A 27,070-nucleotide genomic window follows, 5' to 3' on the forward strand; every position below is an offset into this window, starting at 1 on the left:
GTACAAATATGTCCTGCACCCAACAAAGTAAAATTTGCAATGTTTGGCACTGAACAAAAAATTATGAAGCTTTAAAGGAGGAGGAAAAGATATCTATAACCGAGAAAATTCATTATATCCAAACTCACCCCCACTGACAGCAGAAATAGCAGACAAGGACATTGAAAGTTATAATAACTATATTCCATAGAATTCAGTTCTATGAAGCTAAAGGTTAAATGTTATGCATAAACTTGAAAGATATATTTAAAAAGACCCAGATTAAATTTATAGATATGAAAACCACAAATGGCTGAGATGACTAGTTGGGATTAACAGCAGACTGGACATGCAGATGAAATGATTAGTGAACTTGACATAACAATAAAAACTATCCAAGATCAAATATGGAGAGAAAGGAAGGAAAGAAAAAGAACAGTGTATAAATGAACTGCAGGACAGTTTTAAGCAACCTAATAAACGTGAGACTGGAGTCCTTAAAGAGGAGATAGCCAGGCATGTGCCTATAATCCCAGAGAGTTGGGAGGTTGAGGCAGGAGAAGCACAAATTGGAGGCCAGTCTCAGCAGTTTAGTGAGGATTTAAGCAACTCAGCAAGACCCTGTCTCAAAATAAAAAATAAAAGAGCTGGGGATGTGGCTCAGTGGTTAAGTGCCCCTGGGTTCAATCTCATGAAAATAGAAGGGAGATCAGTGGAGTAGAGGAAGGGGACAGAAGAAGAAGGGAAATGGAGGAACTGCAGAATGAAAATTGGACAAATTATGCTATGTTCGTACACGAATATACCACAGTGAACATCATTGTTATGTACATCTATAAAGCAACATTTAAAAAGAAAAATAAATAGAAGGAAGACCAGTAGAGGAAGGGGAACAGAGGATGGGGGCAGGAGTGGGAAAGAGGAATTACTGGGGACTGAAATGGAACAAATTACATTCCATGCATATATGTCAAAATGAATCTCACTGTTATATATAACTATAATGCACTAATAAAAACATTCTAAAAAAGTAGCAGCAGGTTAGAACATACAAGGGCAATGTGCAAGTGCAAGGAAAACTGGTGGGGAATTGTTGTCAACTCCACCTCTAGTTCAGCCTCCTGTTATCTCTCTGTAAATGTGAAATTCCAGACCACAATGAGGCAATTCACTCATTTTGAATTGAGCTTGCCAGCACCTCCTGTCTTGAGTGTGTACTTTCCCCATTATAATAAATTTCTTGCTCTGCTACTCAAGCCTGACACATCCTTAAATTCTTTTCTATGACATGGTCAAGAGCCTGAAAGGTCTGAGACCCACAGACAGTGACAATGGGAAACTGGTCTATGATGCACAAGGAAAAAAAAATTGCTTTCCATGTAGAACTGAAAGTCAGTTGTGGGAAATGGCGGGGAGAAAAGCAGCCAGATGTGGTTATGCATGGGGGTTTTGGAACACTGGACTTAGGGGAAATGGAATATTTGTGGGACCTGCTGCTACCCAACACCTTCAGTGCGGATAGTTGTGACTCTATGGAATCTCCCTGTTGCAGTTGTTTTTATTTGCTTATTACTGCACTTCCGCATCAGGTTTGTTTTTATTTTGTGGTTGTTACTGTTTGTTTTCTTCTGAGCAGTACTGGGAATTGAGTCCAGTACCTTAAGGATGTCGGGTGGGTGCTTGGCTGCTGAGAGATATCCCCAACACAGTTGTGAGAAATTGCAACTCAATCTAGACATGTCCTTAACTCTCTAGAACCTTGGTAGATACTTCGACTTAAAGATGGGGGAGCTAAGCCTTCAGTTGATGATGTAGCCCCAAGCAGGCATAGTTAGAGCAGGCCTGAAGTCCCACTCACAGTCTGGCTCCCACAGCAACAGCAGAGAGAAATAATACAACAGCTGTGGACACCGCACTCATGAGTGACCTCAGTATAGGCTGCTCCCATACCCTCCCAGACCTTTTCAGACTGCTGACAAGACTGGATGGCTAGGCACAAAGAGTAGAACCCATATACTCTGCTGTCTACAGCACACCTGCCTGAACTTCCAGAGGATCCTCATTCTTGGGAGCTGTACAGGGAAAGTGGGTTACTTAGGTTCTGAGAGAGCATATAAGCCAAAACACAGCCAAAAAGACAGGAAATCTACAATGTTGTTTCAGAATGACACAACACTACAAAACAAACTAATTTCCCTGGGCACAGTGTACAGAGAAGATTGCTCCCTAACATGACCTTCACATGAAAATGAAAGGGATTTTCATCTTTATATATGTGGTAAATCTCAACACAGAACACAAGAAATGTGGGGGGGAGGGAAAAAAAAAAGGCTACGTGACTTCACCAAAAGTTACTCTCTAGTAATTGATTCCAAAGATGCTGGACAAGAATTCAAAAGAATGATTTTTTAAATGATCAATGAATTCAATTAGAAATAGTTGAATGAAATAAGGAAAATAGTATAGAATATGAAAGAACAACTTTAATAAAGAGATATAGGTTCTGGAAAAGAATCAAACAGAAATACTGAAAATGAAAAGTTTAATAAGTCAAATTAAAAGACCACACTTATGATAATGGAAATAGATGAGGGACTTCAGTTATAGGCTAAGGATATAGAAAACTTATTTAAAGTAATAATAGCAGAAAGTTCCCCCTTTCTTGGGAAAGACATGAGAATTTGGGTACAGAGGCATTTAGAACTCTAAATGGACATAACCAGAAAAGAACCTCTCTACAACATATTATAAACTGCCCAAAATACAGAACAAAGAAAGAATGTTAAAAGCTTCAAGAGAGAAGTGTAAGTCACATCTAAGGGCAAACTCATCAGAAAGATAGCAGATTTCTTAGCAGAAACTCTTATGGCCAAGAAGCATGGAATGATGCATTTTGAGCGCTGGGGGAGTTGGGGTAACCTGCCAACCTTGATAATGATATCCAGGAAAGCTATCCTCCAACATCAAAGAAGAAATAAAGACCTTAAAAAAATAAGCATAAATTAAAGGAATTCATGACTACTAAACCAGCATTACAGAAAATACCTGAAAGAATCTTACACATAGAAGAGGAAGTAAGACAAACAAAATCAAAGAAAAAAATAAATCTTACTAGAAAACAAGTAAATGAGAATTAGTAAAGTAATACCTCTAAGATGAATAATGGAGAAAGAAATGAACACAGATCATTCAAAGCAACAAAATGACAGGAATTAGTACACACCTTTTTAAAATAACCCTTAAGGTAAATGGTCTTAATTCTGCAATGAAAAGATGCAGACTGGATGAGTGGATTAGAAAACAAATCCTAACAATTTGCTGTCTCCAAGAAACTTACCTTGCTGGCAAAGATATATGCAGACTGAAAGTGAAAGGATGGGAAATGATATTCCAAGAAATGGAATCAGGAAGCAAGCAGGAGTAGTTATACTCATATCCAACAAAACAGACTTCAAGAGAAACTTGTTCCTAAGAGACAAAGATCACCAAATACTGATAAAAGGAACAATCCATCAAGAAGTTGTGTTAGGGGCTGGGGAGATAGCTCAGTTGGTAGAGTGCTTGCCTTGCAAGCACAAAGCCCTGGGTTCGATCCCCAGCACCGCAAAAAAAAAAAAAAAAAAAAAAAAAGAAGTTGTGTTAGTTAGATTTATATCACTGTGATCAAAACACCTGAGAACAACAACTTGGATGAAGAAAAGTTCATTTTGGGTTCATGATTTCAGAGGTTTCAGTTCACAGTCAGCCCATTCTATTGCTCTGGGCCTGAGATGAGGCAGAACATTATGGGAGAAGGGCATGGCAGAGGAAAGTGCCTCAGCTAGTGGCAGTTGGGAAGAACAGAGACAGAGGCGTGAAGGATTCAGGGACTAACATAGTGCCCAAAGTCATGCTATCAGTGACCTACTTCCTCCAGCCACACCCCACCTGCCTACGTTATTTTAGTCTGTTCAGATCATTACTCCATCAAATGGATTACTTCGTTGATGAGATTAGAGTCCACACAATCCAATCATTTCCTAAAAGCTCCATTTCTGAACCTTACCACATTGGGAACCATGCTTTTAACACATAAGCTTTGGGAGGACATTCAGATTGATTGATAACAAAAATACAATGATTATAAATATATATGTACTGAATTTTGGGATACCCAATTTTATAAAGCAAACACTATGGGACTTAAAAGGAAAAACAGGCCCCAATACAATAATACCAGTGACTTTAGTGCCTCTCTTTCACCAACAGATCATCAAAAAAAACAAAACAAAACAAAAAAAAAGAAACATCAGAGTTCAGCTGCACCATAGATCAAATGCATTTAACAGACATTTTATACAATGCTGCATCCAACAGTGGCAGAATACACATTCTTTCTACCAGTTCACAGAACTTTATATATAACATCATATTTTAGGCCATAAAGTTAGCCATAATACACAAAAAATAATTTCTTGTATCTTATTGGATCATAATGAGTAAAACTAGAAATCAACAGTAAGAGAAACTTAAAAATTTATAAAGCATGGAGATTGAACAATACATTTTGAAAGAACAGAGGGTCATTGAAGAAATCAAAGCAGGGAATTAAACTCTAAGAATCAAATTAAAGTGCAACATAGTAGAATCAATGGAATAAAGTGAAAGCAATTATAAGAAGGAAGTACACAGTAATAATGTAGGCTCTATGTGTATACATTAAAAATATAGGGGAGATCTCAGATAAATAACCTAATGATATATCTCAAGGCCATAGAAAAACAAGGACAAACCAAGTCCAAAATCAGTAGAAGGAGGGAAAAAATAAAGATTAGAGCAGAAATAAATAAAATAGAGACCAAAAGAATAATGTAAAATATAAAGAATCAATGCAACAAAGAGTTGGTTCTTCAAAAAGATAAATAAAATTGACAAACCCTTAGCCAACTAATCAAAAGAAAGAGAAGACCCAAATAAAATTAAAGATGAAAAAGGAGATATTACAACAGACACCACTGAAACAAGAGGATCATTAGGGAATAAGGGAATTAAAAAAAAACTATATGCCATTAAACTGGAAAATGTAGAAGAACCCTAAACAGATCTATAATAAGCATTGAGACTGAAGCAGTACTAAAACATCTCCTAACGAAGAAAAGCCCAGGACCAGATGGATTAACTGCTGAATTTTATCAGATTTTTAAAGAAGAATTAAAACCAACACTCCTCATTCCCTAAAACAGAGGGAAGGAACTCTTTCAAACTTGGTCTATCCCAATATTATTATGCTATCAAAAACTGGTAAGTGTATACACACACACACACACACACACACACACACACACACCATTATCCCTGATGAAAAAACATGTAAAAAATCCTCAATAAAATACTTGCAAATCAAATTTAACAACACATTTAAAAGATTATATTTCATTATCAAGTTACTTTCATTCAAGGAATGAAAGGACGGTTCAACAAACACAAGTCAATAAGCCTAATATAGCACATAAGAGAAACCATGAATAAAAATCGTATGATCATCTCAACAGAAGTAGAAAAAGTCTTTGATAAAACTCAACATCCCTCCTTGATGAAAACCCTGAAGAAACTAGCTCTAGAAGGAACACACCTCAATATAATAAAAGCTATTTATGACAAACCCAGAGCCAACATCATACTGAACGGGGAAAACTGAAAGTATTTCTTCTAAATTTAGGAAAGAGACAAAGGTGTCTACACTCATCATTCTTATTCAATACAGCACTTAAAATTGCAGTCAGAGCGATCAGGAAAGACAAAGAAATCCAAATAGAAAAGGAGTAAGTCAAATGATCTCTGTTTAGAGATTATTCTATACTTAGAAGATCCTAAAGATTCCACCAAAACCATGCATGTATGAATTTGTCAAGATGAACACAACCACTATGTATAACTATAAAGTTCTAATTAAAAAAAAAGTATTCCACCAAATGACTTAGAACTGATAAGCAAACTGAGTAAAGTACCAGGATACAAAAATCAACAGAAAAATACACCAATAATGAACTTGCTGAGAAAGAAATCAGAAAGGCAGTTTTCACGATAGCCTGAAAAAATAAAATAAAAACAACAAACAAAAAACCCCATCAAAACAAAACAAAAAAAATCTAGGCATAAATCTCACCAAGGAGGTGAAAGACCTCTATTATGAAAATTATGAACCACTAAAGAAAGAAACTGAAGAAGACACTAGAAGATGAAAAGAACTCACATGCTCACAACTGGGAATTAATAAAGGAGTCATACTACCAAAAGCAAGCCACGCAATCAATGCAATTCTTATCAAAATGCCAATGACATTCTTTACAGAACTAGAAAAAACAATCCTAAAATTCATAAGGAAGCACAAAGACCTGGAATACACAATAATCCCGAGCAAACAAAGTGATGCTAAAGGCCTCACAATACCTGATTTCAAAACCACTATAGAACCATAGTTAATGAAAACAGCATGATTTTGGTAGAGAATAGAGAACCCAGAAATAAACACATATCTTCATCCAACTAATTCTTAACAAAGGTGTCCAAACTACCTTTGTTGTTGGAGAAAACAACATATTGGAGAAAAGATAGCCTTTTCAAGAAAAGGTGCTGGGAAAACTGGGTACCTGCATGTACAAGAAAGAAACTAGATCCCTACCTCTCATTCTGTATAAAACTCAATTCAGAATAGATCAAAGCCCTTCACTGAAGACCTGAAACTTTACAGCTACTAGGGGAAAACACTTCAAGATATTGGCACAGAGCCTGGGCTGTGGTTCAGTGGTGTGGGAGGCCCTGGGTTCAATCCTGAGCACCACATTAAAAAAAAAATGAATAAAACGAAAGTATTAAAGAAAAAAAAAAAGATACTGGTGCAGGCAAGGATATCCCAAATAAGTCTCTTAATAGCTCAGGAAATAGCGATAATTGAAAATAATTAATTATATAAAATTAAAGTCTCTACACAACAAAGAACAATCAACAGTGAAGAGACAACCCACAGAATGGGAGGAAAATCTTTGCCAAGTATTCATCTGATAGAGGGTTAATATCCAGAATACATAAAGAACTCAAAAAATATAACACCAAAAGAATAAGTAACCCAATCAATAAAAGGGTAAATGAGCTTAAACAGATACTTCTCAAAAGAATGAAAATAAGCCAGGTGTGGTATTACATGCCTGTAATCCCAGCAGATCAGGAGGCTGAGACAGGAAGATCGCAAGTTCAAAATTATCCTCAGCAAAGGTGAGGCCTAAGGAACTCAGTGAGACCTGTTTCTAAATAAAATACAAAATGGGGTTGGGGATGTGGTTGAGCGCCCCTGAGTTCAATCCCCAATACCCAAAAAAGAATGAAAATAAATCACCAGTACCAGTAAACATAAAAAGTGCTCAGAGAGGCACAGTGTCACATGCCTATAATCCCAGAGACTGGGGAGGCTGAGGCAGGAGGATCACAAGTTCAGAGTCAGCCTCAGCACCTTAGTGAGGCACTAAGCAACTTATTGAGATACTGTCTTAAAAAATAAAATGGGCTGGGGATGTGACTCAGTGGTAAAGCACTCCTGGGTCAATTCCTAGTACAAAAAAAAAAAAAAAGTAATATTACATTTGGTTATCAGGAAACTTTCAGTATAAAAGACTAACAAAAAAATCAAAGTTACATAAAAATCTTATAATTGGGGGTATATAGGAAATATCTACAAGTTTCTACTCAGTTTTGTTGAAAACCTATAACTGTTCTAAAAATTAAAAAGTCAATTTTAAAAACGTGTAATTTTTCATTTGAATTGGAAATACTTGTATGCACTTCACATTTGCTTCCCCCTCCTTTCTAAATAATATTATTTTCCTAGCAATACTCAGTGCAAGAGCTCAGAAATGATACTAGCCATGAGCAAGCTAATCTAAGCAATCTAACCTAGTAGTGATCTAACTCAGGTGCCAATCTAGCACCTAAACTGTGATTTCTAAGTATTTCTCAGCATGAGGAACAGAACAACTTCTTCATGAAGTTAATCTAAAACTCCATCAGAATATGTACAAAATAAGTCCAAAACTACATAAAAAATCATGATCACATCAAAATAACAAATGCCGTTGAGTGCAGTGGTGCACACCTGTTATCCCAGTGGCTCAGGAGGCTGAGGCAGGAGGATTGAGAGTTCAAAGCCAGTCTCAGCAATAGCGAGGCACTAAGCAACTCAGTGCAACCCTGTCTGTGAATAAATAAAAAATAGGGTTGGGGATGTGGCTCAGTGGTTGAGTACCCCCTGAGTTCAATCCCTAGTGCCTCAAAATACCCAAAAAAACATGTCAGTTTGAAGGGACTCCAACTGGCTAAAGGTGGGATATTTTGGTGTAACCATTATAGAAAGCAGTATGGAGATTCCTCAGAAAACTTAGAATGGAACCACCATTTGACCCAGCTATCCCACTCCTTGGTTTGTACCCAAAGGACTTAAAACCAGCATACTACAGTGACACAGCCACATCAATGTTTAAGCAGTTCTTCGCAACAGCCAAACTAAGGAACCAACCTTGATGCCCTTCAATAGAAGAATGAATAAAGAAACTGTGGTATATATACACAATGGAATATCACTCAGCCTTAAAGAAGAAAGAAATCACGGTATTTGCTGGTAAGTGGATGGGACTAGAGAATATCATGCTAAGTGAAATAAGTCAAACCCAAAAAACCAAAGGTTGAATGTTTTATCTGATATGTGGATGCTAATTCACAATAAGCTGGGTGGGGGTGGGGGTAGAGAAAAATAGAGGTACTTTGGATTAGGCACAGAGGAATGAAGAGAGGGGAGGGGGTATAGGGGTAGGAAGGATAGTAGAATGAATCAGACCTTATTACATATACGATTATACAACCAGTGTGATTCTACATCACACAAAACCAGAAGAATGAGAAGTTATACTCCACTTATGTATAAAGTGTCAAAATGCATTCTACTGTCATATATAACTAGTTAGAATAAATTTTAAAAAGTTGGAATATTTTCAGCATGAAAAGACCTATTACTTTGATTAAAAAATCATTATCTAAAAATATCTAAATTCATAATAAAATTCTCATCTACCCCCAAAAAGTTTATTGGTCATGCTGGAAGGTTTCTGGAGTATCAGCTCATAATTCTAACAACTCTTAAGTGAAAAGAATCTAGCATCTACCTTGCTCTTGCTATATACTTTGCAGAGTGATCAAAGGGTCAGGGGAATTCCTGGTAGAAGAACCAGTTAGTCAATGGAGAAGAAATGATGAACTTGAAAAGCTGCCATTTTGTGATCCTTAGTGACATTTTGACTGTAGGCAACCACCACCAATGACTGCTGAAACAGCATCTGATGGAAGATGAGGAACTTTCTAGAGGAGCAATCACACTGATGACACCCGGGCCCAGAGCTCCGTCTTGGCATCTCCAAGGCAAGGATGTCTTCCCACCAAGAACTGAACCTGAATCCGCCCAGCCTCTGGCTCTAACCTTACAGAGCACTGGCTCCACCTGTCCACAGGAAACACGAGGGAGACAACATGCCCAAACCACCACAAACCCAAAATGCAGGAAATTCAAGACAGACAACTGGGATAACTTGAACCAACAAGGGCTACACCATAAGGGAGGAGGGATGCCACAGACTAGAGACTTAAATACTCACACACAGTAAAAGGTACCTGATTCAAACAGAAGAACTGTACGTAATACTGTAATTCCTCAAGAAATTAGAAAAAGAACAAGCTAAACACAAAGCGGGGAGAAGGCGGGAAATAAAAGTAGAGCAAAGATAAGTGAAATAGGGAAGAGAAAATGAGAAAATGAGAATTGGATTTTTAGAAATCAACAAAATTGACAAAATTCTAGCTAGATTAACTAAGAAAAATAAATAAGTGAAATGGAAGAAGGGACATTACAACTGATGCCAGAGAAATAAAAAACCACTGTGAAATATGCTGGCATTTGGGGTAACCTGGAAGATATGAATGCACATCTAGAAACACATAACCTACCAAGACTGAATCATGAAGAAACAGAAAATCTGAACAGAGCCAGGTGAGGTGGCACATGCCTGTAATCCCAGTAATTGGGGAGGCTGAGGCAGGAGGATAGCAAGTTTGAGGTCAGCTTGGGCAAGTTAGTGAGATCGTTAGCAACTCAGCAAGACCCTGTCTCAAAATAAAAATATAAAAAGGTCTAGGGATATAACTCAGTGGTAAAGCATCCCTGGATTCAATCCCCAGTACAAGTGGGAAAACAAAAGCAATACTAGAGGCCACAAGTATAAAGACAAAAAGGTTCTGATCATGTCTGTCTTCAGAAAACCTCAAAGAATATATTTTTAAATATAGTTTTTTAGTTGTAGATGGACACAATACCTTTATTTTATTTGTTTATTTTTATGTAGTGCTGAGGATTGAACCCAGTGCCTCATGCATGCTAGGCAAGCACTGTACCACTGAGCCACAACCCCAGCTCCAGAACAGATTCTTAATAGTGGTTTGTTGCCAGCTACTGTGACACATCTGTAATCCCAGTAACCTGGGAGGTGAAGGCAGGAGAAGCACAAGGAAATCCTGTCTCAAAATAAAGTAAAAAGTCTTGGGATGGATATAGCTCAGTGGTGGAATGCCCCTGGATTCAGTGTTCAGTACCACCAAAAGAAAAAAAAAAAAAAAAAAAGGTGGGGTGGGGGTTTGTAACATTTCCAATAAGTAATTGCTATCCAGTGCAGGTGTGTGTGTGTGTGTGTGTGTGTGTGTGTGTGTGTGTGCATTTAGTTCAGGTATATTGCTAACTATAATAAAATTAATAATCACATCCTATCAAAAGTAAGTAAAATCCTAGTTTATGCTAAGCAAATTTTTGAAAAAAATATTTTCTCAATTTTGTATAATTTTATAACAAACCAGGAAGAAAAGAAAGTGAAAAAGGGACTAAAAGAGAGGTGAATGATGGGGCTGGGGTTGTGGCTCAGTGGTGCCTAGCATGTGTGAGGCACTGGGTTTGATCCTCAGCACCACAAAAAATAAATAAATAAAACAAAGGTATTGCATCCATCTACAACTAAGAAAAAGAAATTTAAAAGAGAGAGGTGAACAAATAGTATGACATTACTATATGCCAGGCACTCCACGTGTTATTTCATGTAAGCCCATGGCACTCCTGTGTATGACTGTAACTGCCTCACTTTGCAGAATAGAGAACTGACAATCAGGTGACTTTGTCCCATAGGTCACATTCTCAATAATAGTGGAGCTTACCTGCTATTCCAGAGTTATGGTTCTCTCATTACTCTACACAAACTACCAGAGAAAGAACTTAGAAGAAAAGTATATAATATGCTTGGTTTATTTTATTTTATTTTTAGTATTTTTTTTCAGTTGTTGATGAACCTTTTTTTAATTTATGTATATGTGGTGCTGAGAATTGAACCCAGTGCCTCACACATGCTAGGCAAGATCTCTACCACTAAGTTACAACACCAGTCTTTTTTTTCTTTTGCTAACAAAAATCTCAGCTACAAGCTGCCATGACAGAATGGGTCACTGTGGATTTAACTTACTTCAAAGAGGAATCCCCAACACCAATGCAGCCTCGCAAGCTGAGCTTCCTCAGGAATCCACCACATCGCTTCGAGATATTTTCCACCACTCGACCCTTGAATGGAGAGATTTGGGAAAAAGTATCATTTTTTTATACTGCTTATCTAATAACAAAATAACCAGAAATTTGAAAAAAATATATTTTTCCAAGTATAACAAAATATTTTGGAACATTCCTCCAGCAATTCGGTTCTATCCCTGGTGCTTAAAAGAGCTTGCAAGCATTGAAACACATTTCAGAGTATTCTTTAAAACAGCCTTGTGTGCTGCCTTTTGAAAGTCCTAGCCCTGGGGTCAGGCCTCCTCTACCCAGCACTCAATGCCACTCCATCAATCATAAGGTTCTCTGAGGTCAGCTGTGGGAATGTTGCCACTGAGGAAGATCTAAAAGTTGCTTAAAAAAGGAAATCCTACTTTAGCAAAAATCACCACTTTAAAAGTATGAAAAAATATTTTTAAAGCTCCCCATTCTCCTCAGCAGTTCCTTATTAAAATACATTTGCTTTGAAAAAGGAACTTCTGCTGAGTACTAGCAGAGAGATCACAGGAGGCAAAAAGAAAATGAACACTGATGAAGCACTTACAAACATCAAACAACAATTTCACACTTCCTTGTGGACTTATTATGGCTCATTTAATGTACACATAAACCTCATGGACTACTGTTGCACAGTACAGGGAAGGCAGGCTATATCTGATGTGATGCATAGGAGATTCCTTAGGGCATCCCTTGGAATTACACTGTCTTGTGATTCAAGTCAATGGCAAACTAAAATAATCCAGGCCAAGCAGGACTATTGATGGATAAGACTCTTCAGGAATGAAGGGCTGGGTCAGAAATACCTCAAGAGCTGAGATATATGTGAAGGCAAAAGGAACACAGAATGAATAGTGGGAAAAGGTAATTATAAATACCATCTATAAACCCTACCTCTGCAAAGAGGGAGATGTTAAAAAAGGCCATTATTGTTTTTCGAACAGTATGTTCACTTTGTAAAACACTGACACTAATCTTGGCACTGAATTCACTAGGATGCAAACTACGGGATCATCAAAATGGAGCTCATGCACATTGTTACCTGGCTGACATCTATCTCAACTGAATTGAAAATCCAAATTTTGGTACTGTTAGCACAAATTTTGCCTTGTTGAGGGACATTTAAGTAAATTATATCTTGAAGCAAAATTCTAGATAACTGTAAAATCTTTTTCACAAGGGAAAAAAAGATGATGACTTGAAAATCTAAGTACTTAAATACCTAATAAACAGCAAAGTACTCATCAATGCCTATAAATGAAGCACCCGACATATTTTTTCCCATTGCAAATAAGTTACATTTATATAAACTTTCTAGTCTTCTTTTCTTTGGAGCAAAAATTTTTGTACTAGAATAAAAAATTACATACACAATGTTCTGCTCTGCTATTTCCAACCAAAGGGAAGAAAAGAATAAATCCTTTCCAAACACAATATTCCACATGACTTATCTACAAGACAGTATGTTGTAAGCATTCATTTTAGAATGAAGGGCTTTAGAAAAAAATAAGGCCTAAAACTGGTTCAGAAGATCCTTAGAGTTATAACTTTTAGATCAACACACTAGTTGATTCTCCTTCTTGGCCATGTACAATCTTCAATAACTATGAAGACCAATGACAAATATCCAAATTTAAAAGCACAGAAAATGCCTAACCTCAGAGCAACCATACTTATTCAGGAAAGAGTGACACTTGACCCCTGGATGCTTTACTCTGTCTTTTGAGTGACACTGGTTCCTAACCCCACAGTTCAAGGTACCTACACTCTCCCTCCTGCCCATATTTTCTATTAATGCATTATAATTATACACAGTGGTGATATTTGTTACAAATTTGTGCATGTACATGATACTACAATGTAATTTGGCAAATAGTTCCCTCCTCTCCTCTCCCCGCCTGGTGTCTTTCCTCTACTCTACTGATCTCCCTTTGATTTTCCCGAGAGTCACCACCCTCTTTCTTTTCCTTTTCCCTCTCTAGCTCCCACATATAAGACATGCAAATGACATAATTTGGAGTGGTATAGCTGGATCACGTGGTGGTTCTAGTGCCTAGTTTTTTGAGGAACCTCCATTTCGATTTCCATAGTGGTTGCACTATTTTACAATCCCACCAACAGTGAAAAAGCATTTCTCTTCTCCCAATCCTCTCCAGCAACTGTTATTGTTTGTATTCTTAATGGATGCCATTCTAACTGGAGTAAGATGAAACCTCAGTTTAGTTTTAATTTGCATTTCCCTAATTGCTGACGATGTTGAACATTTTTTCATATTTGTGGCCATCTGTATTTCTTCTTTTGAGAAGAGTCTATTTAGTTCATTTGCTCATTTATTAATTGGGTTATTTTTTGGTGTTGAGATTTTTTGAGTTCTTTATATATTCTGAACATTAATCCTCTGTCAGAAGAGTAGCTGGCAACGATTTTCTCCCCTTCTGCAGGTTCTCTTCACATTCTTGTTTCCTCTGTTGTGCAGAATACTTCTTGGCATTATTTCCTGAGCTTTACTGGGGAGTCCTACTGAGAAAGTCATTGCTTACACCTTTATGTTGGAGTGTTGACCCTGTATTTTCTTCTGAAAGCTGCAGTTTCTGGCCTAATTTAGGAATTAAACGAACCATTTTGAGTTGCCTTTTGTGCAGGGTAAGAGATAAAATCTATTCTCATGCTTCTACATACAAATTGCCAGTTTCCCCAGCACGATTTGTCTTTTCTACAAATATGTTTTTGGCACATTTTATCTAGGATCAAATGACTGTAGATATATGGGACTGTCTCTGTGCCCTCTATTCTGTTCCTTTGGTTTATAAGTCTATTTTCATGTCAGTACCATGCAGTTTTTATCATTATAGCACTGTAGTATAGTTTGAAGTCAGGTATTGTGATGCCTCTGCCATTGTTTTTTTGGTTTAGAATTGTTTTGTATAGTCTCAGTCTTTTATTTATTCTTCCATATGGCCTTTTAAACTCTATTAATTCTACCTATCCATGAACATGGGAGATCTTTCCATCTTTTGAGGTCTTCTTTTTCAATTTTTAAAATTTGTTCTAATTAGTTATACATGACAGAATGCATTTTGACAGACACACCATACATAACTGGAGTATAACTTCTCATTCTTCTTGCTGTACATGATGTAGAGTTACACAGGTCATATAGTCATATATGCACGTAGGATAATAATGTCCAATTCATTCTACTTTCCCTTCCTACCCCCATAACCCCTCCACTCATTTCACTCCCCTCTGTCTAATCCAAAGTATTCTGAGGTCTTCTTTATTTATTTTTTTCAGTGTTATCTAGTTTCATTGTACAGCTCTTTCACCTTCTTGGTTAGATTTATTCCCAAGTACTTCATTTTTTTTGAGGCTACTATAAGTAGGATTGCTTTCCTGTTTTTTTTTTTTTAATTGGTTCTTTTTAGTTACATATAACATTAGGATTCATTTTTTAAAATGTTTTTTAGTTTTCAGTGGACCTTATTTATTTATATGCGGTACTGAGAATTGAACCCAGTGCCTCACACATACTAGGCAAACAGTCTACCACTGAGCTACAACCCAGCCCTACAATTCATTTTGACATAATTATAAAAGCACAGAATATAATTTGTTCTAATTCAGTTCCCTTCCTTCATCCCATTCCCTCCCCTCTACTGATCTTTCTGCTGCTTATAGCTTTTATAAAATTAGTGTCTTGTGGATGTACATGATAGTGAGATTCACTGTGCTATATTCACATATGTACATAGGAAAGTTGGTCAGATTCATTCCACTGTCCCTATCCCATCTTGCCTTTCTCAACAGATTCATTATTGGTATATAAGAAAGCTATTTCCACAACGAACCCGGGCCTCCAGCATGCGAGTCAGGCACTCTACAAAAAAATAACAGAATGAATCAAACAACATTACCCTATGTAAATTTATGATTACACAAATGGTATGCCTTTACTCCATGTACAAACAGAGAAACAACATGTATCCCATTTGTTTACAATAAAAAAAAAGAAAGCTATTGATTTTTGTATGTTGATTTTGTAACCTCCTACTTTGCTGAATTTGTTTATTAACTAGCAGTCTCCTGATGGAAGTTTTGGGATCTTCTAAGTATAGGATCGTATCATCTGTAGTGACTTCTTCCTTTCCCACTTTTAATCTCTTTTATCTCCTTCTTTTGCCTAATTGCTCTGGCTAGAATTTGTACTACTACATTGAATAAGAGTGGGTGAGAGTGGATATCTTTGTCTTGTTCCAGATTTTAAAGGAAATGCTTTTACTTTTTCCCATGATGTTGGTTTTGAGTTTATCTCATGTAAGCCTTTATGATATCAAGGTAAGTTCCTTTTATACCTACTTTCTTCAGTCTTTACCAAAATGGGTGCTGAATTTTGTCAAAGGCTTTATCTGCATCTATTGAGATGACCATATGATTTTTGTCCTTAATTCTATTTATGTGGTGAATTACAATTTGTATATGTTAAATCATTCTTGCAACCCTGGAATAAAACCAACTTGATTATGATGTATGATCTTAATGTTTCTGAGTATGATTTGCTAATATTTTATTAAGGACTTTTGCATTTAAGTTCATCAGAGTCATTGTAGTTTTCTTTCTTTGGTGTGTCATCTGGTTTGGTATGAGGTGATACTGGCTTCATAGAATGAACTTGGAAGTGCCTTTCTATTTCATGGAATAATTTGAGAAACATTGGTATTAGTTGTTCTTTAAAGGTATGGTAGAATTCAGCTAAGAACCCATCTGGTTCTGGGCATTTTGTTGGAAGACTTTGTATTATTGCTTCTATCTGACTGCTAGTTATTGGCCTGTTTAGGTTTTATTTGTCCTCTTAATTTTGGCAGGTCATTTGTGTCTAAAATTATATCCATTTCTTCTAGGTTTTTCAATTTATTCTAGTATAAGTTTTCAAAATAGTCCCCAGTGATTCTCTGGATTTCTACAATGTCTGTGGTGATTTTTCCATTTTCATCTCTAATTTTATTAATTTGGGTTTTCTCTCCTTTCTTTTGGCTAATTTGGCTAAGGGTTTATCAATCTTGTTTCTTTTCAAAGAACCAACTCTTCATTTTATTATTCCTTGTACTGTTGTTTCACTCTCTATTTCAATGATTTTAGCTCCGATCTTAATTATTTCCTTCTACTGATTTTGGAATTGGTTTGTTCTAGTTTTTCAAGGGTCTTAGATGCATAATTAGGTTGTTTATTTGGGTTCTTTCTGATTTTCTTATGTAAGCACTCATAGCTATAAACTTTCCTCTTAGAAATGCCTTCATAGTGCCTCAGAGTTTCCTGTATGTTGTATCACTATTCTTGTTTGAATTTTAAATCATTTTAAAAATTTCTCCTATTTCTATAACCCATTCATCATTCAAAAGTATATTTTTCAATCTCCATGCATTTATACAGTTTCTGTGTGTGTGTGTGTGTTTCTGTGTGCGTGTTCATTTCTAATTTCATTCCATTATGATCAGACAAGATATAGGAATTATGTCAATTTTGGGGGGGAGTGGTACTGGGGATTGAACTCAGGGGCACTCAACCCCTGAGCCACATCCCCAGCCCTATTTGTATTTTTATTTAGAAAGAGGGTCTCACTGAGTTGCTTAGCGCCTTGCTTTTGCTGGGGCTGGCTTTTGAACTCGCAGTCCTCCTGCCTCAGTTTCTCTAGCTGCTGGGATTATAGGCATGCACATTATGGCTTAAAATATGGTCTATTTTTAAAAAGATTCCACGAACACCTGAGAAGCAAGTGAATCCAGCTGTTGGATGAAATATTCTGTAGCTGTCTGTTAATTCCATTTGATTTATAATATATTTTAGGTTTGAAAAGTCTTTACTGAGTTTATGTCTGGATGACCTATTGGTGAGAGAGATGCGTTGAAATCACCCAGTATCATTGGACCATAGTCTGTCTATGTGAGTCTTTGAGTAGCATCTGCTTTATGCAATTAGGTACACCAAAGATTGGGGCATAAATATTTTTTATTATTTTTTTTGTTTGGGGGGATACCAGGGATTGAACTCAAGGGCACTTGGCCACTAAGTCACATCCTCAGCCCTATTTTGAATTTTATTTAGAGACAAGGTCTCATTAAGTTGCTTAGCACCTTGCTTTTGCTGAGGTTGGCTTTGAACCCACGATCCTCTTGCCTCAGCCTCCCAAGTCACTGGGATTACAGTCATACACCACAGTGCCCAGCTATTTATTATTATTTCATCTTCTTGTTGGATTTTTTCCCTTTATTAAGTGACCTTCTTTGTCTCTTCTGACTAATTCTGGCTTGAAGTTTTCTTTGTTGGATATGAGAGTAGCTACTCCTGCTTGTTCTCAGGCTCCATTTGCATTGTATACCAATTCACATTCAGCCTGTGGCTGTCTCTGCCTGTAAGATAGGTCTCCTGCAAACAACATATAGTTAAGTCTTATTTTTTAATCCATTTTGCTAGGCTATGTTTTTTACTTGGAGAGTTAAGACGATTTATATTCAATGTTGTTATAGAGAGATGTTTATCACACCTTGCCATTTTAATTTATTTCTAATATTTAATTTGGTCTTATATCTCATTTGCTTAGCTACTCTGCACATGAGCTTTGTCCATTTGTGATCTCTGGGGTTTGTTTTTTTTAAATTTCTTCTGTGTGTAGTATTTATTTTTCTACAGTTGGCTTAATAGTCATGAATTATTTTAGTTTCTGCTTATCTTGGAAGTTTGTATTTTGGCTTTGATTCTGAAGGATAGCTTTGCTGAATATACCAATCTTGGTTCACAGTTATTTTCTTTCAGGGCCTAGAACACATCATTCTAAGCCCATCTTGATTTTTAGAGTTCGTGTTGAAAAATCAAAAGTAATTTTGACTGGCTTGCCTCTAAATGCAAACTGAAATTCTCTTGAGGGTTTAAAAAAAAATTCTATCCTTAGTCTGTATGTTAAGCATTCTAATTAAAATGGGTTTGGAGAGGTTCTTTTTTGACTATTTGGAGTTCTGAATACCTCCTGTAACTGGTTATCCATCTCATTCTCAAGGTTTAGACATTTTTCTGTTATTATTTCCCTGAAGAAGTTATCCATACCATTAACTTGCATCTTATAACTCTCTTCAATCCCAATAGTTCTTAAAATTTGGTTTCTTAATGTTGTCCTTGAGTTCTTTTATATTCTAGTCATGGTTACTCATTTTCTTTTTTTTTAATACTGTGTGCACGTTCAAGGCTGGCCGCTTCATTCCAGCCTGAGATTCGGTCTTCACCTTAGTGTACTATTACAGAGACTTTGAAGTGAACATTTTATTTGATTTGTCTTTCATTTCTGAGACATCTGCTTAGTTCTTTTTCAATATTTCTATCTCCTTATTTAATTTCTCATTTCACGTCCTGTACTGACTTCTTTAATTTATTCAGTTGTTTTTCTGTGTTCTCTTAGAATTCACTGATCAATTTTACAATCATTCTTTTGAATTCTTCATCTGGTATTTCAGCCACTTCAATGTCTTTGAAGTCAAAGACATTGCTGGTGAATTATGATCTTTAGAAAGTGTCATGTTACCTTCTTTTTTTCATATTTCTTATATTCCTATGTTGGGTTTTATGTATCTCTTCCGGATGGATTTATCTTCCATTCTTACATGTAGTCCTTTTTAGGACACAGTCTTTGTTTGCCAAAGCCTATATTCTTTAATAGGTAAGTCACCTTAGGAAGTTACTCTACTTTTCTGTGCCTCAGTTTTTTCAATATGGTGTTTTTAAAGAGGAACAACTGTAGTAGGAAATATAAAGTGCTTAGAGCAGTGTCTGGCATATGGTAAGGACTATTAATGAGTTCATGCTGATCCTTGGCATCTTCTTTCTTCCCTAAACTTACCCATAAGGGCATGTCTTTGAGACCATCTCTTTATTCATAGAATGCTTCCTAGGCTGAGTATACAGATGTTTAAAGACTATGAGAAGATCCGTCTTGGTTCATAATTCAATCTGGATTTAAGATGCTAGTCCAAAAGGGAAACTAAATGATATGAAACAACACTGAAACCTTGGTGCCAGCTATTTCAGATTTTCAAATGTAATTGTTTATACAATGAGTGAACCATAACCAGTTTCCTGTTTATTGGACATTCTTTTACCTATACAATGTGTATAGGTAGTATTAGGTGAAAATCAGCAGTCAGTTAAAATTCTTCAATCAATGTAGTTACGTTTAATTGAAATTGTATTTCATAATAACTGATTTTAAAAGTTCTTAGTGTACTTTCCAAAAAGTTGTATAGTTTGGAAAAATCATCAAAACTGGAGAGATACTAAGCACTACAGAAAAATATTTTGCCAAATTCTTTCAAAATAATGACTCTTATGACCAGAAAGAATGACATTTTGAGAATTTACCATTCTTTTCAACATCACTAAGTAAACACAATAAATAGAGATTATCAGTTTGAAGAGGAATTACACTGGTATGAAATGCTGGCAAATTTGGGTGGGGCACTTGTGAAAATTTCTACTAACTCTGGAAAGAACATTAATAAACACCTAATTTAAGGACCACATTCTAAACCAGTAACTAAAACTTAACTTCTAGATTGACACGAATCCCTGAGGTTCCTGCCCTTTCCAAAGTCAGAGCACCACAATATGTGAGGACCCATGAGGTTCTAAAACCAACTGTGGAAAATCCTGTGCTCTGCCCTATTTGCTGAGGTGATTGCTTCATTGGTTTAGAATGGGGGCCAAAGACTCTCAAGCAGCAAGTAACCCAGAGAAGGGAGTAAAGGAGCTGGGCACAGTGGCACAAGCCCATAATCCCAGTGATTCAGGAGCCTGAGGCAGGGGAATCATAAATTCAAGGCCAGAATGAAAAACTTAATGAGACTCTGTCTGAAAATAAAAGGACATGGGATGCAGATCAGTGACAGAGTACCCTTGGGTTCAATCCCCAGTTCTGGGAGGGAGAGGGAGGGAAGGGGAGGGAGAGAGATGGGGAGAGAGAAGGAGAGAGAGAGGGGGAGAGAGGGGGAGAGGGCGGGGAAGGAGTAAAAGGCCAATAATTTGCCATTAGCTCTTCCATCAAGTAAAGTAACTAGCAGGAAATTGCTTCATTGTTAAACATGATCATTTCCTTACCCATTAAGGCACAAAACACACAACTTGGTAAAACACTCTTGAGAAACTTCAACATAAGTGCAGTGATTTAAAATGCAATTCCACTGTCTAAAATGGAAATGAATAGGGTTTTACTAACATTGGGTAGATAATAAACTTAAGTATCCCAAAACCCTTAGACCAGTACTCTAGACAATTACTCTAAGCAATGCTCTTTAATAATCCACCCCCTTACTATTTGGTTAGAAATTTGGTATTTATATTAAAATCTTTTTTTTTTCTTTAGTACTGAGGATTGAACTCAAGGGCACTTTACCACTGAGCCACATCCCCAGTCCTATTTTGTATTTTATTTAGAGACAGGGTCTCACTGAGTTGCTTAGCAACTCACCATTGTTGAGGCTAGCTTTGAACTCAAAATCCTCCTGTCTCAGCCTCCCAAGCCACTGGGGTTACAGTGCCTGACTAAAAATCACTTTAAAATACTTTCCTCATGTAGTCAGCTTTATCATCCTTAAAAGGAGTTAATTTTGGATTTCCACATAAATATGTAGAATCCTGAAATTTTATTTATATATTTGTGTGTATTACATATACATATAGTATATATATATATATATACATATATATATATATTTTTTTTAATGTATGTATAAATATATATATTACAATCACACATTTCCCAGCCAGTGTAGGGGCCTGAATCTAGGACCTCCTATTTGCTAGGCAAGTACTCTACCACTGAGCCACACCCCAGTTCAAGAATCCTGGCATAACAAAAGGTTTTAAAATTACTTATTTATTTTGCAGAGAATAAAACAGAAGCACTGAGATTACATGGCTAAGTGGCAGAGCTGGGGTGACACTTCAGAACTTCAGCCTCACTCTTTGGCTTTTGTTCCTGCCCCTTCTCCATTCTTGATGCTGAATTACAATTCCCAGTAAATCTTTCAGATCAAGCCTCCTAAGGTCAAAGCACTAAACCAGGTGTTAAGGATGTAGGTGTGATACTTTAAAAAGCAGAGGTAACACTCAGATTATAAACATGAATAAGGGAGAAAAGCAATCTGTTTCTGATAAAGAACAAAAGTAAAGTACAGTGGAATTTTGGTCTTGATGTATACAAATATCTTCCAGGTTTTGTTTTTCTGTTTCTCTCACCTAAATACTGCAAAATAAAAAAACAGAAAAAAGGAAACAGTTTATCTTTAAAAAAGTCTTCTGTCTAAAACAAAGTTAAGTAACTTACCTCTACATCTGTCTGAAAGTTAAAAAGATCTATTCTTTGCCAGTTGCTTCCATCCAGGGCTAAGATGTTCCAAGCCTGGGAGGTGAGCGGTAAAAGAGGGGTGGGGTGAGAGATACTTATTGAGAAACAAATTAAAGAAGGTCTTGATGCAACCTTTCTATTTCCAAACTTTTATTCTCAATGTTTATCAAGTTAATAAACAAATGTGAAACTATTATTCTGCATTATATTAAATATGAGATAAAATTTTAATTTAATGGCTTATTTGAACTAAAATTCATCTTTAGACTAATGAAGACTGATATGTATTGATAAAAAAATCTAGTATTCACTCTACCTTGGAAATCTGTGCACATCGGCACAAAGTTACTATGTCCAAGAAGGAAAATATTCTGGAAAAAAAGAGGAAAACACAAAATGAGACAGCATTAACATTTTAGGATAATCATACCATGAAAGATAAAATTTAAAGCACCTTCTGGAGATGTGTATTTTTCAAGATTCCCCAATTTCTAAAAAAAATATTTGTAGTTGCAGATGAACACAATATCTTTATTTTTATGTGGTGCTGAGGATTGAACCCAGTGCCTCATATATGTGAGTCAAGTGCTCCACCACTGAGCTACAACCTCAGCCCAAGATTCCTCAGTTTGCAACACACAAGTGCACAACAATTTACATTCCCTACTATGAAATATTAAATGATTACATGCTCGTAAGCTGCTTCAGACACGCTATACAAATTCTCTTAAAACAGAATTAAACATTTATTTCTCTTGTTCTAGGAAATAAACATGAGAAAGTAGACCCTAACTAGTTCTATTCAAAGGTCAGCTCTCTAATGCCCTAGGAAGAGGCTAATTCTAAGGTCCCTAGCACACAGCATAAACCTTTCTTTTGGTGGTAGGTGCACTGAACAGACTCAGATGTTTAAGCCTCAAACAATATGGCCCAAAAAAGCTAAACAGTAAAACCCATTTGAGGTATTTGTTCACTTGGCAAAAAGATGGAGCTCATTAGTTCAAATAGTCTTCCTCAGCAAAAGTCAAGAAATCATGGGGCGGGGCGGGGAGGGGGGGAGTAAGGAGAAGCAAACAAAAAACAGGCCTACATCAGTAAAGCCTCTTAGAGGAAGCAGTAGCTGCCAGTGTGCAGGGGCCTCAGGGAGGTTCCAACATTCTGGCAGCAGAGAGGAGCTGCCGATGATAGTAGTGAGCAAATTGTGTGCACTGAGGTGCCATCGAGTGCCAGCTGGAAACAATGTGGGGACAATTCTATGCTTCAATTTTGGTAGTTGTGAAAGGTAAGTAAGAGTCTGTGCCCGTATGTGTGGAAGGGATGAGATGGCGAATGGCTGCCTATAAGGTTCCTAAACATTTTTCAAAAGAACAATCAGTGATGAGTTAAAAATCCATGGAGTCAGCAATGGATAGCAGAACCCTAAAATGCCAGAGCACTGTTTGCTACAAAATGTACCCACAGGCAGCATGTGGGACTAGAGATTGCACAGATGTCATTCTACAATAAAGGCTTTAGCAAAAAGTAAGAGACAGAAGCATTAACCTTGAAAGACTAGGTGGATTTTTGTGCAGAAGAAAATGCTGGTGACTGAAATATGTGCACTTAAGTATTTATATTAAACGTATATCAGGTGTCTACAAACATACACTGGCCCTACAGGAATATATCCTGTCTAATCTACAGCCCTCCTACCCCCAAAAGCCATCTTTCATGCCATATGACCATTCCATAAGGAGCCACAACTGTCAATTCCCTAAAAAGTAAACCACCAGACAGAGAAACTAGTCAGGTACAGTAAAACCACATTTCACGCCAGGGCTGGATTCTAAAGAATAAGATGAAAGTGGAAAAGGAGTTAACCAAGTTTCCCTTGAAAATCAGTTTAACATGTACTATCTTGGAGAACTAAATGCTCTACCAACTCTTTTTTTAAAAAAATTATTTATTTCTACAAACGCTTGATAATAGTAATAGTTAAAATTGTTTTTGCATCATGTGCGAGCCATGGTTCATCTTAGGCATCACTTAACACAATGATGCTACAAGGTATATACTATTATAATCTTCATTTTACAAATAAGGACACTGAGCACAGCGAAGTTAAGTTACCTGACCAAACTGCACAGATATTAAGGGTGGAGTTAGGATTTGAACCCAAGGGGTCAGGCTAGAGGGCCCAAATCCATGACCTTGGAGAGTTTAACCTATATAGCTATTTTACCCCCAGGACTGAACTAGATGCTAATTCTTCAATTGCGATGACCTGATGAAATAGTTTTCATTTAGTGAGCCTGGAGACAAGAAGTGGAAGAGAAACTCACATTTCTCATCTCATGTTTACTACTCAGTGTCATGGTTACTGAACAAAAAAGTACATTGCCTGAAGTATTTATATTATCCCCCGACACATACACCTTTAAACTGAAAGTAACTGAATTTGTACAAATAGGCATGATGAAAGTTCAAACTGCCAAAATGCAGACTAAGCCAATTCCAGACTCATTTTTTAAAAATATTTTTTAGATGTTGATGCACCTTTATTTTATTCATTTATTTGTACATGGTGTTGAGAATTGAACCCAGTGCCTTACACATGCTAGGCAAGCGCTCAACCACTAAGCCACAACCCCAGCCCCAAGACTCATGTTTTGATGAACCAATTTAATGCTCTGAATGACAAAGCCAGGGATATTAGTAATAGAAACAGCTAGAGGAGTAGGAAACACTTCTGGTGTCTCCAAAACATCTTTTTCCTGGAAACTGCTTCCTACTCAAATGTAGTAACCATACAATCATGAGTTAAGCATTGAGGTAGCACCCATGGACTTCATAATCTGTTCCACAAGTCTATTTTTGCATTAGTATGGTCCTATCTTAACTAATATAACTCAATGTTACTTTTAAAAATTAATATCCATCAACTTTGCTGTTATTCATCAAGGTTATCCTGGTTGTTCTTGATCCTTGGACTTTCCACTGAAGTTTTATAGTCAGCATATCAACTTCTACAACAAAACTTTCTGAAACATTTACTGGTATTACACTGAAGCTATAGAAAACTTTGGGAACGCTGAGATTTTTTTACAATATTACATCTTCTAATTCACTATTCAGAAGTCCTTTAATTTCTCCCAGTGACATTTATAGTTTTCCATGTAGATACTTTGCTCATTGTTGTTTTTTCCCCTATTTTGTCATTAATATTAAAATGGAATATTCTAAATGTCACTTTCTAATTGTTACTAGTATCTATAGTTAATTTTCACATATTGACCTTGTATCCAGCAATGTTTCTAAATTCATCTATTCTTTGTAATAATTTTCTACATAAAAACCAATTCACCTGTGAATAGACAATTTTCTTCCTTTCTAATAATTATACTATTTCTTTTTTTTTTTTTTAAAGTTTTATTGCAGTGGCTATGATCTTCTCTGGTACCATGATAAATACAACTGTTAATAAAGAGATGTTTATCTTATTTCCATCTCAGAGAAAACCTGTCACTCTTGAACCACTAATTTACTATAGCTTTTCCCTGCCTTTTTGATTGTTTAATTTGTTACATCCTACAAAATATGTTTTGCACATGTATTATTTTAACATGTTGCTAATATTTACCAACCTTCCCCTTAAATTTTTATTTAAAGTAAGAATAAGAGTACAGTCACAATATACACTCCTTCCCCTGAACACACAATTGCATTAGTGTGGTACATTTGTTAGAATTAATGGATCAATATTGATACATTATTATTAACTAAAGTCCAACAGTTTATATGAAACTTCACTCTTGGTGAATATGGTTAGTTATATGGGTTTTACTAAAAGTATCATGTCTTGTATCTACTACTACAGGAAAATGTATAATAGTTTGCTGCCCTAAAAATTGTCTGGGCTTCATTTATTCATCCTCCCTTTTTCCTGATGCACCCCTGGAAACCACTGATCTTTTCCAGAACATGATATAATTAGAATCATGTACCATGCAGTCATTCAGGTTTTTTTTTAACTGAGTAATATGCACTAAAGGTCCTCCATGTCTTTTCATGGCATAATAGATTGCTTTTTTATCACTAAATAATATTTCACTGTATGGTTACGCCCATTATCCTTTCATCTATTGTTGGAAATTTGGTTGCTTTCAGTTTGGGGTGATTATGAATAACATTGCCATAAACATTTGTGTAAAGGGTTTTTATTAATAATTTTTTTTTAGTGGAGATGGATGCAATACCTTTAATTTTTATGTGGTGCTGAGGATGAAACCCAGTGCTTCACATGTGCTAGGCAAGTGCTCTACCACTGAGCCACAACCCCAGCTGCTTGTGTAAAGTTTTTAAAAATTTTTTTTATTTATTCTAATTAGTTGTACATGACAATAGAATGCATTTATACATTTTGATATATCATAAACACATAGAGTATAATCTAATTTTTCTGATTATACAGTTTTTGTGCCAAGTTTTCTATTTATCTGGATTAATACCTAGGAGTGTGTTAGATTGTAAAGTTTACATTTAGTTTTGAAAAAAAACTGCCAAATTGTCTTCAAAAAGTAGCTGTACCATTTGAATACTGACCACTTCCTGTATCTCTGCATCTTGCCATTTTATGTTGATTTTTATCAACATAAATTTAAATTTAAATTTAGCTCTCCCAATAGGTATGCACTGGTATCGCATCGTTTCACAATTTTCAATTCCCTAGTGACATAAGATAATAAACATCTTTTCATATACTTCTATATCATCTTTATATCTTCTTTGGTTAAATATCTATTTAGATGTTTTGCCCATTTAAAAAATTGGACTGTTTTCTTACTACTTAAGAATTCTTTATGCTGGACACCTGTCCTTTAAGTGGCTATGTTTGGTAAATATTTTCTTCCAGTCTATGGTTTGCCCTTTCATTCTCTTAACAGTATTTTTGTATGAGAGGTTTTGGTGGGGGTTTGTTTGTTTGTTTGTTTGTTTTTTAGGTACTAGGGATTGAACCCAGAGATGCTTTCCACTGAGTCACATCCCAGGCCCTTCTTATTTTTTTAAATTATAAG

The 27,070-nt window shown here is 36.2% G+C and overlaps 1 protein-coding gene across 5 annotated transcripts in view; it reads right to left on the reverse strand.

The window, feature by feature from the left end:
• The window catches only part of Fbxl2 (F-box and leucine rich repeat protein 2), a 96,989-nt gene that overhangs the window by 25,493 nt on the left and 44,426 nt on the right, over nt 1–27,070 (reverse strand). For 4 of the 5 annotated variants that reach the window (XM_047531775.1, XM_047531776.1, XM_047531778.1 and 1 more), the window contains 3 exons: nt 22,333–22,387; nt 21,996–22,070; nt 11,556–11,650 (listed from right to left, as the gene is read on the reverse strand). In XM_047531775.1, coding sequence (XP_047387731.1) covers nt 11,556–11,650; nt 21,996–22,070; nt 22,333–22,387 — 225 coding nt within the window. Of the gene's footprint in view, nt 1–11,555; nt 11,651–21,995; nt 22,071–22,332; nt 22,388–27,070 lie in introns of those variants that run through there. The other variant, XM_047531779.1, reaches the window with a different exon arrangement.

Source organism: Sciurus carolinensis, chromosome 17 (genome assembly GCF_902686445.1).
Source record: "Sciurus carolinensis chromosome 17, mSciCar1.2, whole genome shotgun sequence".
In the NCBI taxonomy this organism is placed as follows: domain Eukaryota; kingdom Metazoa; phylum Chordata; class Mammalia; order Rodentia; family Sciuridae; genus Sciurus; species Sciurus carolinensis.